This window comes from Leptodactylus fuscus, chromosome 1 (assembly GCF_031893055.1).
Source record: "Leptodactylus fuscus isolate aLepFus1 chromosome 1, aLepFus1.hap2, whole genome shotgun sequence".
Lineage (NCBI taxonomy): Eukaryota > Metazoa > Chordata > Amphibia > Anura > Leptodactylidae > Leptodactylus > Leptodactylus fuscus.
Genome location: NC_134265.1, coordinates 18,830,219 through 18,844,956, shown reverse-complemented (window position 1 = coordinate 18,844,956; position 14,738 = coordinate 18,830,219). Strand labels below are relative to the sequence as shown.

Genomic DNA, 14,738 nt, shown 5'->3' with positions numbered 1-14,738 from the left:
ATGCCAAGTGTCAGACGGAGGGGTGTAATGCACAGTGTCAGATGGAGGGGTGTAACGTACAATGCACAGTGTCAGATGGAGGGGTGTAACGTACAATGCCAAGTGTCAGATGGAGGGGTGTAATGTACAATGCCAAGTGTCAGATGGAGGGGTGTAATGTACAATATATAGTGTCAGATGGAGGGGTGTAATGTACAATGCCGAGTGTCAGATGGAGCGGTGTAATGTACAATGCCGAGTGTCAGATGGAGGGATGTAATGTACAATGCCGAGTGTCAGATGGAGGGGTGTAATGTACAATGCCGAGTGTCAGATGGAGGGGTGTAATGTACAATGCCGAGTGTCAGATGGAGGGGTGTAATGTACAATGCCGAGTGTCAGATGGAGGGGTGTAATGTACAATGCCGAGTGTCAGATGGAGGGGTGTAATGTACAATGCCGAGTGTCAGATGGAGGGGTGTAATGTACAATGCCGAGTGTCAGATGGAGGGGTGTAATGTACAATGCCCAGTGTCAGATGGAGGGGTGTAATGTACTATGCCAAGTGTCAGACGGAGGGGTGTAATGTACAATGCCGAGCGTCAGATGGAGGAGTGTAATGTACAATGCCAAGTGTCAGATGGAGGAGTGTAATGTACAATGCCAAGTGTCAGATGGAGGAGTGTAATGTACAATGCCAAGTGTCAGATGGAGGGGTGTAATGTACAATGCCAAGTGTCAGATGGAGGGGTGTAATGTACTATGCCAAGTGTCAGATGTTACTGATGTTACAGGGGCCACAGATGTAAACCACAGTCAGGAAAACAAAGACAATCTGACAATTCTCTCGAGTTGATTTATATATTTAGTGCAAAAAGCAGGAATTCGGCAGCAGCTGAACCTTCTGGATCAGCCGGAAAATTCCACAATTGATTGTTTTGCTAGAAAAAAAAAAAAAAAAAAAATCAATTTTAAAGAAAAAGCTAAAAATCGCCCGGTGCAGAATAAACAAACTATCAAAATGCATCAGTGGTGCCGATAAGAATCATAGCAGATCGGGATTTATATGATGGCAGATTATTATTTATACAAATGTACATGAGTCCCCGGCCGGGTCGTGTAGGATCGGCAGCGTCCTCCGCGTAACAGACAACCATTCCATCCACAATCCGCCTTGCACATTATCTGGGTGTCCTGAGGTTAGGTGGGGGGATGGGTTAGAGGTCAAGAAGTTTCCTGTCGGTGGAGTCTCCCCCACCGCTCACTCGTCCAGAAGTACGGTGCATAGAGCGTCCTCGCCGTCCATGGAGATGGTCACGATGGCGCCGTCGTTGAATTCAAAAGATGTCCCGCCGTCGACCACCATACAAGCATCCCAACAGCGAGACCGTACGCACACCCTGCAAGGCAAGAGCAGGACATAGTACATGGGGGAAGTGAAGGAGGTTATCGCCCCCTTCAGGATTGGAAGCAAAGCTTACGAACGATGGCTTACTTAGAGGTAAAACCGCGCTGGCGACTGCTGGAAAAGACGCGATTGGCAATGGGTTCCCGGACGCTGAAGAACATTCTCTGCTCCTCAGGGCTGAATATCAGAGAGTCGTTGTATTCATTCGTCACTGCATGAACAGGGGGAAAAAAAAAAAAAAAATAATTATAGATATATAGATTGCTCCTATTATCGGTCATGGCGGCACAGCGGTGAAGGTCCCGGTACAGAGCTCACCTCGCTCGATGACATCACCGTCTACAGTCAGGTTCGCAATCTTGCGACATTTTACTAGAAAAAAAAAATACACTTAAAGGGAATGTCTTGTGTGTAATGGAGTCATTCATATCAATAGAGATCAGTCCGTTCACTGCTCCATTTCACTGGGAGCCAATGCTGCACCCACAGCCACTGTATTCAGAAGAGGGGACGAAATCCCCTCTTCTCTTGCTGTTGGGTTGGTTTGATCTATGGCCTCTACCAGCCGTCCCGTAGAGATTGGCCTCATAGGTCACGTGCAGCCCCAGGGCAGAAGAGTATGGTGGTTTGTTTTGGTTTTTTTTTGTTAAATTTTATCCTGGACAACCCCTTCACCCTATAAGGATGAGATGACTCTGCTCATCTTGTCCCAGTCTGTGCAGCAAAGCTGACAAGTGAGCGGCAGAAGACAGGAACCACCCCAAGCCTACTGTGTGAGCTGATGCAGTTGAGCTCTTGTCAGACCAGCACCGCAGTCATCGGTCACATGGCTATACTGCATCTCAGTCCCAATAAAGTGAAAAGGACTGAGCTGCAATACCAAGTACAGCCACTACACCATGTACAGTGATAAGGTTGCAGCTCTCAATATAACCGTCCCGGACTACCTCTTCAAAAGGGGTTGTCTCATTAAAGATACTTCTTCCCCCACCCTATGGAGAGGGGAATCTGATTGTATTCTTGGCAGTCCCACAGTCATGTATGGAACAACTGCACACGACCTTCATTGACATGGGAGACTTTTATTGCTTTGATCACTGGAGGACAGAGAAGTCAGACCCCAGTGATCCTGAATGTCTGTAGCAGGGCAACCCCTTAAAGGGATTCTACCATTAAAACCTCTTTTTTTGTGGATAAGACGTCGGAATAGTCTTTAGAAAGGCTATTCGTCTCTTACCTTTAGACGTGGTCTCCGCTGCGCCGTTCCTTAGAAATACCATTTTTTACCAGTATACAAATGAGTTCTCCTGCAGCAATGGGGGCGGGCCCAGCGCTACCAGAGAAGTGTCTCCAGGCGCCGCCTCCTCCTTCGTGTCATCTTCAATGTCTTCCGGCACAGGCTCATAACTTCTAGCAGAGCAGAGTGCGCAGGCACATAGGCCAGGGGAAAATGGCCGCTAACAATACTGTGCAAGCGGCCATTTTCCCGTGACCTGTGTGCCTGCGCAGTGTGCTCTGCTAGAAGTTAAGAGCCTGCGCCAGAAGAAGACATTGAAGATGACGCGGCGCTTGGAGACACTTCTCTGGCAGCGGTGGGGACGCCCTCATTGCTGTTTGAGCACTGGGCCCCGCCCCCATCGCTGCGGGATAACTCATTTGCATACTGGTAAAAACTGGTATTTCTAAGGAACGGCGCAGCAGAGACCACATCTAAAGGTGAGAGAGGAATAGCCTTTGTAAAGGCTATTCCGACGTCTTATCCACAAAAAAAAAAAAAAAGTTTTAATGGTAGAATCCCTTTAAAGGCACAGGCGCTGACAGTCTCCAAAGTGTTGGCGTATACACATACCCAAGTTCTATGCACGTCGTCACAAAACCCCAAGTATACAAGGAACAAGCGCTCACTCACCAATGTTCAGTATTTCCTCTGTGCTTTGGGGAGCCATCTTGTTTATGTTGTAGGACCTATAAAAAGCAAGAATATCCTGAGCTCTGACACCTGTCTTAGGCAGATAGATAGATAGATAGATAGATAGATAGATAGATAGATGATAGATACATTAGATAGATGATAGATAGAAAGATAGATAGATAGATACTGTATACAGTGAGGTCACTGAATGGGGGTAGGGGGAGCCATGGACTCAAGACCTCCAATAACATCCAGAAATTTGGGCTACATGTCCTGTAGGACTGGACCAGACGAGCTAGCCTTCACTCCCCATGTCAATCGGTAATTCTTGGGTGCCCATGACTGGTTGTCTTTTCTGGGCCACTTTTGGTAGGCGCTAATAAAGCTGGGTTACAATCGATAGGCCTGGCAATACAGAGGAGCTCACCAAGCTTTGCCAGACTCCTGAGAGTAGGGTATACATTACTGTGGGATGTACCACATTGGCCACCATACTTTCCAACCTCTACCAATTCCGCCTCTGACAGTAGTATTGATCGGTACAACTCTATACGCTTGGCCATCGTCTATCTGGGCTCTTCCTGACGTCAGGTCTATTCCTGCCGGGACCCTCAGTGATCAGCTGTAATCTGTAGGGAATTCTAGCAAAGTGTTCTGTTCCCCTGCAGCACCCCCAGTGGGGAAATGAAGCATTACAGTGTCCATTCAAATCAATGTGCTGTGTGTAATGCGAGAGGGGTCGGGTCCTCGAGAGCAAGAGACGCTCTTTATAACTGCTCTACACTCCGGCCAAGAGACTAGGCTGGAGAGGATGCCCAGAATTCTCTAAACTAGACATTGGAGGATTCTGTAATCACAGGGCTGAACCATCTCATGTGTGCCCATGACCTGAGGTAGAAGTTACCAGGCTTTAGATCCGGTCCCTGTGCAGACATTCAGTCCTGAGCTCTTCTGCTTCTCCCAAGGCCCGTCGTCCACCGAGATCTCATAGTAGGAGGCCCTATGAAGCGAGAAGGTAAAACGTGGTTTGCAGAACTTATAGGTCGCCCTAAATAAGACAGAACACAAGTGTATATCAGGGGCGCTAACCTCACAGTGGGGGTCACATGGATATTAAAAACTCAATGCCATGCCAAAAGGAAGCTCATGGAAAACCAGACAAAGTGGTGATTAAGCAGCGAAAAATGGGTATTAAAGTGGTCAAGCAATATATGGAGAAGCCACACCCTCTGCTGACATCACTTCCTGCTCTGCTGCTATTGGCTGAAGCGGTGTCTCATGGACTTCCTGTGCTGCCTGCTCATAATTCTGATACTGCTGAGCGCTCTCTTTCAGGGCCATCCCTATAGGTTTCTTTGCTTTCTCCTGAATTTGGAGCAGAAAACAACAAGTCTGAGGGGCGGCTTTAGCCAATAGCCAAACTGGCAAGAAGCTCGCAGCACCAGATTACTAGATAGGATTTTTACATTAAAGAGTAGGGAAATATATCTATAGCTGATGTAGAGCGTACGGTAAGGGCTAGTTCACACGGGCACAGAGGGGGAAGATTATGGCACGTAATCCACGTCATAATCCGCCCCCTCATAATGGTGGTCAATAGAGACCGCCAGGCTATTTTTTTCGAAGCAGCAACCTCCGGAGTCGGCCCCTTCATTTGAGCCTACCACGGAGGGGGAAGCCATGACCGTCGTGGCAGGCGGGTTTTGACTCCCCGCATCACTCTCTGTGCCAAAATCCACCTTACCGCCCCCCCGTGTGAACTAACCCTTAAGGATAGAGCCGCAGAAACTAAGAAACCTGACCTTTAAGTGGTACGAGACCTTAAGCTGAAGCATAGGAAGCTTAGCCGAGAGGTTAGTAACCAGACAGTGCAGTGATAGGATGTAGAGATGAGCGAGTACTGTTCGGTTCAGCCGATCCGAACAGCACGCACCATAGAAATGAATGGATGCACCTGGTACTTCCGTTTTGACGGCGGCCGGCCGCTTAACCCCCCGCGTGCCGGCTACGTCCATTCATTTCTATGCGAGCGTGCTGTTCGGATCGGCTGATCCGAACAGTACTCGCTCATCTCTAATAGGATGCAAAGTGTATAATGCAACAATATCAGAGATCATCAGGAGTATATGACCATTTATAAGGCCACATTTTGGAAAAAAAAATTATTACAGCCACCCATGATGCTGAGAGTCCTTGCCTCCCCAGGGTCCATGTTTTTGCAGAGTACAATAGTCCCATAGGGAAGCAGGGACTCCTAGCATCATGCTACTGACCATCCAGGTCCTGGCTCGGTGTGTCTGCGTGAAGCCAGCCCAAATAGTCAGTACGGCCAGTATTACTCTTACACACAGGACATTCGGACTCTCTGGGTTCTGGCACCAAGTCCATAGTTTTCCCAATTTACACGACTAGAACGGTGTCAGAAACGACCATGATGGGAATGACAAATGACCGTACCTGGAGGACAGCGACTCCCCGATGAACACTTCATTTAATGCTCTTATGGGTAAGAGATGGGGACCCGAAATGGTGGCCGAGGCTGAACAACAAAACAGACAGCACAAGGTTAGTAATCAGATATTACTGACACACCGACTGTCTAACATCTGACGTCTGGGACCCCCACCAATCCGGAGAATGAAGGGGCTGCAGCCTTGTCGTAATGCGGTGTCCCCTGCAGAACTGCTGCAACGTATCACTGGAGCTCCTGGGATGCGGACCGTTCATTTTCAGGATCTCCGGGGGTCCCAGGACCACAACTATGTTTGATGTAAAACAACCAGTGTTCGGGAGAAGAGGGATCCAAAAAAAGTGTCCTCGAATGGGCCATGTAAAAAGCGTGGTAGGGGGCCGCTGCTCCATAGACTTCTATACAAGTGCCAGATCGCTGGAAGTCCCATAGAAGTGAATGGGCCACACACATGCACCTCCTTTCCACTCACACGGGGCACTTGCAGACCCCGTTTCTCCCGATCACTGGGGGTTCTCTGTTACCAGATATCCTAAAAATCAAACATTGATCCCCCCCATCCTTTAATCCTAACATCAGAGGTGCAGAAGGATCATAAAATGGACTTTTGTGCAAATCCTAAAATACACACAGTCACTCTATAAACTAATGACAGCTCATGAGTGAGAAGACCCAGCTTTTCCAGGATTCTGAATACAATATCTTATAGAATATTGCAGATGGTTTGCTTCTCAGGAGTCTTGGAAAGCTGGGTGCTACTTTCCCTAAACCAGATATAACTAAGAAACAGATGGCCGACAAAATAATGGGAGAGACCAGGACATTTCTGGGACTAGGGGTGCTTTATTTTTTGGAGGGGTTACGTACAGCGGGGTCTTCACCTTACTTTGCTCTTGTTGACCTCCGGCACTATGGGCCTTGCTGTGCTGCTCCAGGCTCAGCTGCTGCTCGTGCAGGTCTACAGGGGTCAGGTTGATGCCGGTGCCTTCCAGGAACAGTCTAATCCTCTGACGCCACTGCCACCTGGTGGGGGAGACGAGACATTCTGAGATCGCCTTCCTAATACGCAGCAGAGTATCGCAACGCACCCTCCAGACAGGTCACTAGTGCCCGCGCTGCCATTAGCCAGACTCTATATTTGTAGATCACAGACAGGCCAAGGACTTCAAGGGACACTGTGTAATGCTTCCCCTCTCATGTGGAGGCGCTGCAGAAATACTTAACACTTACAGTCTGATTCCTCCGCAGATTAACCCCTGGCAGCCTGTGTTCGGCTTATTCCATCCAAACCTTGTAGGGAAGGGGTAGGCAACCTATAGCGCTCCGGCTACAACTCCCAGTATGCATACTCGCTCTTGGAACGCCCACGAAAGTGAATGGAGTATTTTGGGAGTTGTAGTTTCACAGCAGTTAAAATGCCGAAGTTTGTTGACCCCTGTTGTAGGGTCTGTATCTCAGATGTACCTTAAAGGGATCCTATCATTGGATACCCTTTTTTTTCTCCCTAACACATAGGAATAGCATTAAGAAAGGCTATTCTTCTCCTACCTTTAGATGTCTTCTCTGCGCCGCCATTCGGTAAAAATCCTGTTTTTCTTCAGTATGCAAATGAGTTCTCTCGCAGCACTGGGGGCATTCCCAATGCTGCGAGAGAACGTCACCATCTTCTTCTGCAACGCCCTCTCCCTGTGTCTTCTTCCGTCCTGGGTTTCAATCTTCTAGGTCTCAGGCAGGGCCGACTGCACATGCCCAGACCACAAGAAAATGTCCGCTTACACAGCTTACTATGTATGGCTATTTTCTTGCGACCTGGGCATGTGCATTCGGCTCTGCCCGAGGCCTAGAAGATTGAAACCCAGGACGGAAGAAGACACAGGGAGAGGCCGTTCCAGAAGAAGATTGAGGCGTCGCTGGAGATTTTTCTCACAGCATTGGGAACGCCCCCAGTGCTGTTTGAGTGCTGAGGACCGCCCCCAGTGCAGCAAGAGAACTCATCTGCATACCGAAGAAAACCTGGATTTCTACCGAACGGCGGCGCGGAGAAGACATCTAAAGGTAGGAGACGAATAGCCTTTAAGACTATTCCTACGTGTTATCGAGAAAAAAAAAAAAAGGGGTAGGATCCCTTTAATATTTAAAGGGGTTTCCAGGGACTTCTATATTGATGGCCAACTTTAGAATAGCTCATCGCTGTGATCACTGGAGGGTCCGACATCCAGAACCCCAGCGGGGCAGCTAGCTGAGGAAGCCGAAGCATTCAGGTGGGCACTGCGGCACCTGCACTGAACCCCTCCGTACATATCGTATAGGCTGTGCTTGGTACTGGACCCCCATGGATCACACAGCAATGACCTGTGTAAGGACAGCACATCAGTACAAAAGCCCTTTAATGTGTAAGGAGTAAAACCTCTTCTAGGAGTGAGAAGAATCGTACCTGAACTCACCGCGATAAAGTTTGTGCAGCGCCTCGGGGAAGGAGTGCGTGTACCGCACCGGTAAGCAGAGGTGACCTTCAGATCTGGGGAGGGGAGAGGAGACGAACCAAGTGAATCCAACAGATACAAATATACTAACATAACAGTAATGTATACAGTATGGCGGCTACAGGCACATGAACCAGTCTATGGCGAGCTGATCTGTCAGGTTTTTGCCGCTCCCTATACCTCGCTCACTAGGTGACTCCTTACTGATAAGAACGTTTGCCTTCTAGGCAGACTCTGGAGCCGTCGCGCTGCTGAGCATGGTGGGAAAGTTACCTTTCCGGATCAGTATTGACTCCGATCACAGGCTTGAACTTGTCGAGCACTTTGCTGGCAGCGAGGAGCATCGTCCCGTCCCCTAACAAAATGAAAAGATACAGAGAGTAAAATAAAAGTCTATGAACCTCCGCGGTGATAAACGTAGCCGAAATCCCTGCAGATCAGCCGTTACAGGACAGAACGGATTCGGCGATATTTCTATGTGTTGTTCAGTCACCATATAGGTGAGCAGCAGGTATCGGTAGTGCAGTACAGAATCTGGAACAGCTGATCTGCAGGGGTACTGGCTGCACATTTCCCCAAAACCATAGTGTATGTGTCACCTATAGCTAAACACCTTACAGCATTGCACAATACACAATGTCATCACGCTCGGTTACATTTTGTGTTTTCTGGCAGATCAGTACAAGTTCAGGGACATCGCCAGTCCTGTGACTCGTTTTGCAACACAAGGGGAGGTTTGTTAGGATTTGGGCCAAGTGGAGACAGATATGGAAAGGCCAATAACACCCCCGCAGTCCAGAGCGCGTCTACACAGTCCAATATCGAGAGACAAAGCGAATAATTCTAAGGCTAGATCTGTCGGACGTCACTGGAGAAAAAAGGGCTGCAACAAGGGGCACCTGAAGGACCCCATAATAGTCAATGGGGGCGTCTTGGGATAGGGTGCTGTAGACATAGCATAGGGGCTATGGAAGAGGAATTGGACACGGATTTCTGCCTCCTCACCCCACCTACTCCCGATCTTTTCCCCCACTCATTAGGATCCAGTGGCGTCAGAATCCGAAGCAACATTGAACAGGACGCTGTTTGTTTGTTTTTTTCACCGTTTCCAAATTTGGTGCTGATTTTGGAGGTGAGAGTTGCCTCAAAATCAGAAGCAAATTGAATACCCCAATACATACAATGTCATGGATTTATGGCAGAGGTGCAATATAAATCTCTACCTCCTGCGGAGATGATGGCGTCCGCCCACCGTACCGTCTTCTCGTCATAGTCTCGCCTTTTCACTACCCGCACGTCAATCCCTTCACTCCTGAAAAAAATAAAATAAAGAGTGAATGGCGTTGGGGTCGGTGCAGTATAAACACTACATATCCTAATTCTAATACCACCGCCATTACTGGAGGGCAAGGTGGACCCTCCCCGATACAATACCGCCCTATACTGACCTTAAGCTCTCCACCACGTGCGCCACGTTTTCTGAATGGATGTTGTGTCGCTGTAACAGGCCGTTGTAACTGGAGCCTTTCAGTGCCAGCTGGAGAAGACAAGCGGACGTTACATGATGGGAGGGATCACATGGGTAAGGGGGCAACAATGACAAGACTCACAATCTTTACCAGGATCCCTTTAAATGACTGACGTCTCAGTAAGCCGGCCGGGGATCAGCCGTGAACGGCGAGGTTAAACACGGATGAATCCCACATAAGCCCTGGCGGTATTATGTCTAGGTCACCGGCGTGCCTTACAGGGGAGATTAAATAGTCTGCAGGAAATAGAGGGTTAATGACCTCCGCAACACAGGACAGTGCCGGGTATACTGGAGGAGTGGAGGGTTAGTACCTCATGTCTATATACAGTGTTGGCCCCCCTGCAATTCTGTCAGATAATACTCCTGTTCTTCCAGATAATGATTGCAATCACAAATTCTTTGGTATTATCTTCATTTAATTTGTCTTCAATGGAAAACCACAAAAAGAATTGTCAAAAAGCCAAATTGGATATAATTCCACAGCAAACATAAAAAAGGGGGTGGACAAAAGTATTGGCACTGTTTGAAAAATCATGTGATACTCCTCTAATTTCTGTAATTAACAGCACCTGTTACTTACCTGAGGCACCTAACAGGTGGTGGCAATAACTAAATCACACTTTCAGCCAGTTGAAATGGATTAAAGTTGACTCCACCTCTGTCCTGTGTCCTTGTGTGACCACATGGAGCATTGAGAAAAGAAAGAAGACCAAAGAACTGTCTGAGGACTTGAGAAGCAAAATTGTGAGGAAGCCTGAGCAATCTCAAGGCTACAAGTCCATCTCCAAAGACCTGAATGTTCCTGTGTCTACCGTGCGCAGTGTCATCAAGAAGTGTAAAGCCCATGGCACTGTGGCTAACCTCCCTAGATGTGGACGGAGAAGAAAAATTGACCAGAGATTTCAACGCAAGATTGTGCGGATGGTGGATAAAGAACCTCGACTAACATCCAAACAAGTCCAAGCTGCCCTGCAGTCCGAGGGTACAACAGTGTCACCCCCGTACTATCCAGCGTCAGCGTCTGAATGAGAAGGGACTGTATGGTAGGAGACCCAGGAAGACCCCACTTCTTACCCAGAGACAGAAAAAGGCCAGGCTGGAGTTTGCCAAAACCGTTCTGGAAGAATGTTCTCTGGTCAGATGAGACAAAAGTAGGAAAAGGCCTCAACATAGAGTTTACAGGGAAAAAAAGAGGCCTTCAAAGAGAAGAAGACGCCCCTACAGTCAGACATGGCGGAGGGTCCCTGATGTTTTGGGGTTGCTTTGCTGCCTCTGGCACTGGACTGCTTGACCGTGTGCATGGCATTATGAAGTCTGAAGACGACCAACACATTGTGCAGCATCATGTAGGGCCCAGTGTGAGAAAGCCGGGTCTCCCTCAGAGGTCAGGGGTCTTCCAGCAGGACAATGGCCCAAAACACACTTCAGGTCAGCACTAGAAAATGGTGGTGAGAGAAAGCCCTGGAGACTTGTAAAGTGGCAGCAATGAGTCCAGCCCTGAATCCCATAGAACACCTGTGGGGGAGGGGGAGAGATCTCTTGGTGGCAGTTTGGAGAAGGCCCCCTTCACATCTCAGGGGGGACCTGGAGCAGTTTGCCAAAGAAGAAGGGTCTAAGATTCCAGCAGAGCCTTGTAAGAAACTCATTGCTGGTTAGCGGGAGCGGTTGTGCGCAGTTATTGTGTCTAAAGGTTGTGCTACCAAGTATTAGGCTGAGGGCGCCAATACTTCTGTCCGCACCAGTTTTGGAGTTTTGTGTAAAATGATCAATGATGTGACTTTTTTTTCATTCTCTTTTGTGTTTTTTCATTGCAAGCAAAATAAATGAAGATATTACCAAAGAGTTTGTGCTTGTAATCATTGTCTGGGGGACAACGAGGATTATCTGACAGAATTGCAGGGGGGGTCAATATTTTTGGCCTCTGGTCACCATCACACAGCCGCCATGACAGCGACCCCTCACAGTAAGGTGGTAGGTTTATACTATTGGAGGCGAGTGTGCATGAGGTCTGTTATATGATGCATTGGTCAGACTATCCTGTCCTGCGGGGGGCGCTATAATACCCACACATTATACACATGCCTCGTCCTCTGTCTATGGAGGGATCTGAGCGGCTCCGGTCGTCTGCAGCGTCACCCTGGCAGGATATTTGGACAGAAAACCCGGACAGTTTGTTCTCAGGACTTGGCTGCCGTGCCAAGAGGGGGCAGAGAAAGCCGCCGGCACCACAGCAACGTTTCCGGACAGAAAGAGGAATTTGTGAGCCAGTTATGGGCAGAGACGTGCGTCACACCCTGGAGAGTCCCAAAACGGAGCTTAAAGGGATCCCATCATTACATCTCTTTTTTTATACATGTACATGTTTTTTCCTATCAGTATCTTTGTAGAATGGGAGGAAATCCACACAAACACAGGGAGAACATACAAACTCCATGTAGATGTTGTCCCTGGCGGGATTCGAACCCAGGACGCCAGCGCTGCAAGGCTGCAACGCTAACCACTGAGCCACCGTGTTGCCCCTAGAACTCAATTTTTTTTTCTCGCTAACAGCTATTCTTCTCCTACCTTTAGATGTCTTCTCCGCGCCGCCGTTCGGTAGAAATCCCTGGTTTCGACAATATGCAAATGAGTTCTCTCGCAGCACTGGGGGCGGTCCTCAGCGCTCAAACAGCACTGGGGGCGGGCCCAATACTGCAAAAGATCTCTCCAGCGCCGCCTCCATCTAGTTCCGGCGCAGGTAGTGAAACTTCTAGGCCAGGGCTGACTGAACGGCTGACTGAACATGCTCACGGCCAAAAAAAAATGGCCACTTATACCGTAAGCAAGCGGCCATTTTCTTGTGGCCTGTGCGTCAAAGCCTAGAAGTTTGAACCCAGCTCTGGAAGAAGACGCGCAGAAAGGACATTCCTGAAGAAGATGGAGGCGGCGCTGGAGAGTTCTCTTGCAGCACTGGCGACACCCCCAGTGCTGCGAGAGAACTCATTTGCATACCGATGAAAACCAGGATTTCTAGCGAACGGCGGCGCAGAGAAGACATCTAAAGGTAGGAGACGAATAGACAAAAAATTGAGTTTTAATGATAGGATGCCTTTAAAGGAACAGGGGCTCAAATCTGCCGAATACGGGCCAGACGCTGCGGTTTTTTGAGGCGGAATTCAAGTGAATTTACAGGCTGCGGATTTAAAGGGATCCTCCGCTTCTATGATAGCCAAGCACAGCGCCATATATTGTATAGTGGTCACGTTCGGGATTGCAGCTTGGCCTATGTGACCTATGAACGGGACATCCCCAAACTATGAAGGCTGCCACGTATAGGGGTGCAGACTCCCACTTTATCTACTGCGTGTGACCCCCAAACACTTTTCGGGAGGTAATCCAGCCCGGGTTTTATATCATCGAGGCTGCAAACGGAGATCTTGAAGACGGCGACAATGAAGTGATACAAAGTATCGGTCGTTCTACGGAACAGCACTATGGTGGTCAAGTGAGGAGACGCCATAATGGAGGGGATTATAAGGAAGGAGGGGGGCTGAGTATAACGCAGCGGAGCCGGGAACTTACGTGACCTTATTCAGCATAATACCCCGAAACGGTTCCAAAGTTTGCAATAAGAGCGGTGCGTCGCCTGGGCAGGGGGTAATACCCACCGCACTATGGCAGCGACCGGATTGGCGCCACCGTCCACAGGCAGAAGTTTTTGCAGCAGTGATATCACTTTCCTCCCAGACTAGGACACAATATGTCATGTGCACAAGTCACTCCCAAACCCACAGCTCCATGGCGCCCCCTTGGGGTCACCCACTCACCAGCTCCCTGAGCTCGTCCTCGGACAGCCCCGCGTACCGGTACCGCTGCTGCTCGAACTCATAGCGGGTGGTCTTGGTCACCACGGCGACTCTGTCCGGTCTGAAGCCTCGGGGGTGACCGGGGCCGTGGCTGGGCCGCGAGGACACCCGCCGGGGGTGGAGGGCAGCGGGCCCGGGGCTCCCCAACCAGCGCCACCCGCGCAGCAGAGCCCGGCACGAGCCCATGGGGGGCGGGGGGGGTCACCGCCTGCACACCAGCCACTTCCGGCGCACGGGCAGCGGACAGGAGGACGGCGTGACCCGGGTTAGGGGGGCCGCTAGGTAGCTTAGACGTCCTGGGCTGAGCGCGGTGCGGCTGTTATAGGACGGCCGCCATTTTCTCGTAGACCAAGTCCGAGCGCTGCAGGGTCACGTGGTCGGCTGATTCCCGAGACGAAGAAGCGCAGGCTGGAAAACGAAAGTAGTCACCCGAATCGTTGCCACTTTTTTCACCGCCTGAAGAATGACTTTTAGGTAACATTTCATTCCTCTATGTTGTTGCATTGCGACAAGTTGCATGGGACATATTTAACGTAAACGCCAGATGGGAGTGACAGTAGCGTGCGACAGGCTTAAAGGGGTTGTCCTTTAAGCCCTTTAACCCCTTCCCGCCGATGGCATTTTTTGATTTTCGTTTTTCGTTTTTGACTCCCCTCCTTCTAAACCCCATAACTTTTTTATTTCTCCGCTCCCAGAGCCATATGAGGTCTTAATTTTTGCGGGACAAATTTTTCTTCATGATGCTACCATTAATTATTCTATATAATGTACTGGGAAGCAGGAAAAAAATTCAGAATGGGGTGGATTTGAAGAAAAAATGCATTTCTGCGACTTTCTTACGGGCTTTGGTTTTACGGCGTTCACTGTGCAGCCAAAATGACCTGTCCCCTGTATTCTGTGTTTCGGTACGGTTCCGGGGATACCAAATTTATATGGTTTTATTTACATTTTGACTCCTAAAAAAATTTCCAAAACTGTGTTAAAAAAATTTTTTTTCTAAAAGTCGCCATATTCCGACGGCCGTAACTTTTTTATACGTAAGTGTATGGGGATGCATAGGGCGTCTTTTTTTGCGGGATTGGTTGTACTTTTTAGTTCTACCATTTTCGG

General features: G+C 49.0%; 1 protein-coding gene across 2 annotated transcripts; it reads right to left on the bottom strand.

Moving 5' to 3' along the window:
• Positions 1-915: 915 nt before the first annotated feature.
• NADK2 (NAD kinase 2, mitochondrial) lies at positions 916-13,965 on the bottom strand. 2 transcript variants are annotated; one of them, XM_075267690.1, is made up of 12 exons: positions 13,590-13,965; positions 9,701-9,789; positions 9,476-9,564; positions 8,526-8,607; positions 8,204-8,287; positions 6,656-6,792; positions 5,757-5,838; positions 4,204-4,347; positions 3,297-3,352; positions 1,706-1,759; positions 1,475-1,598; positions 916-1,379 (listed from the first exon to the last, which is right to left on the bottom strand). In XM_075267690.1, the coding sequence occupies exons 1-12, from the start codon at positions 13,812-13,814 to the stop codon at positions 1,241-1,243; spliced, it is 1,305 nt and encodes a 434-aa protein (XP_075123791.1). In that variant the 5' UTR covers positions 13,815-13,965; the 3' UTR covers positions 916-1,240. The 2 variants fall into 2 exon arrangements, with proteins under 2 accessions (XP_075123791.1, XP_075123801.1); XM_075267700.1 differs by having other exon boundaries at positions 4,204-4,299.
• Between the last annotated feature and the right edge of the window lie 773 nt (positions 13,966-14,738).

Coding starts and splice junctions, on each gene's coding strand:
- NADK2 (XM_075267690.1), bottom strand. CDS start 13,814: ATGGGCTCGTGCCGGGCTCTGCTGCGCGGGTGGCGCTGGTTGGGGAGC. Junction 8,288..8,525: donor GTCAATACTGATCCGGAAAG/GTAACTTTCCCA, acceptor TCCCCTCCCCAG/ATCTGAAGGTCACCTCTGCT. Junction 1,760..3,296: donor AGAGGAAATACTGAACATTG/GTGAGTGAGCGC, acceptor TTTTTTTTCTAG/TAAAATGTCGCAAGATTGCG.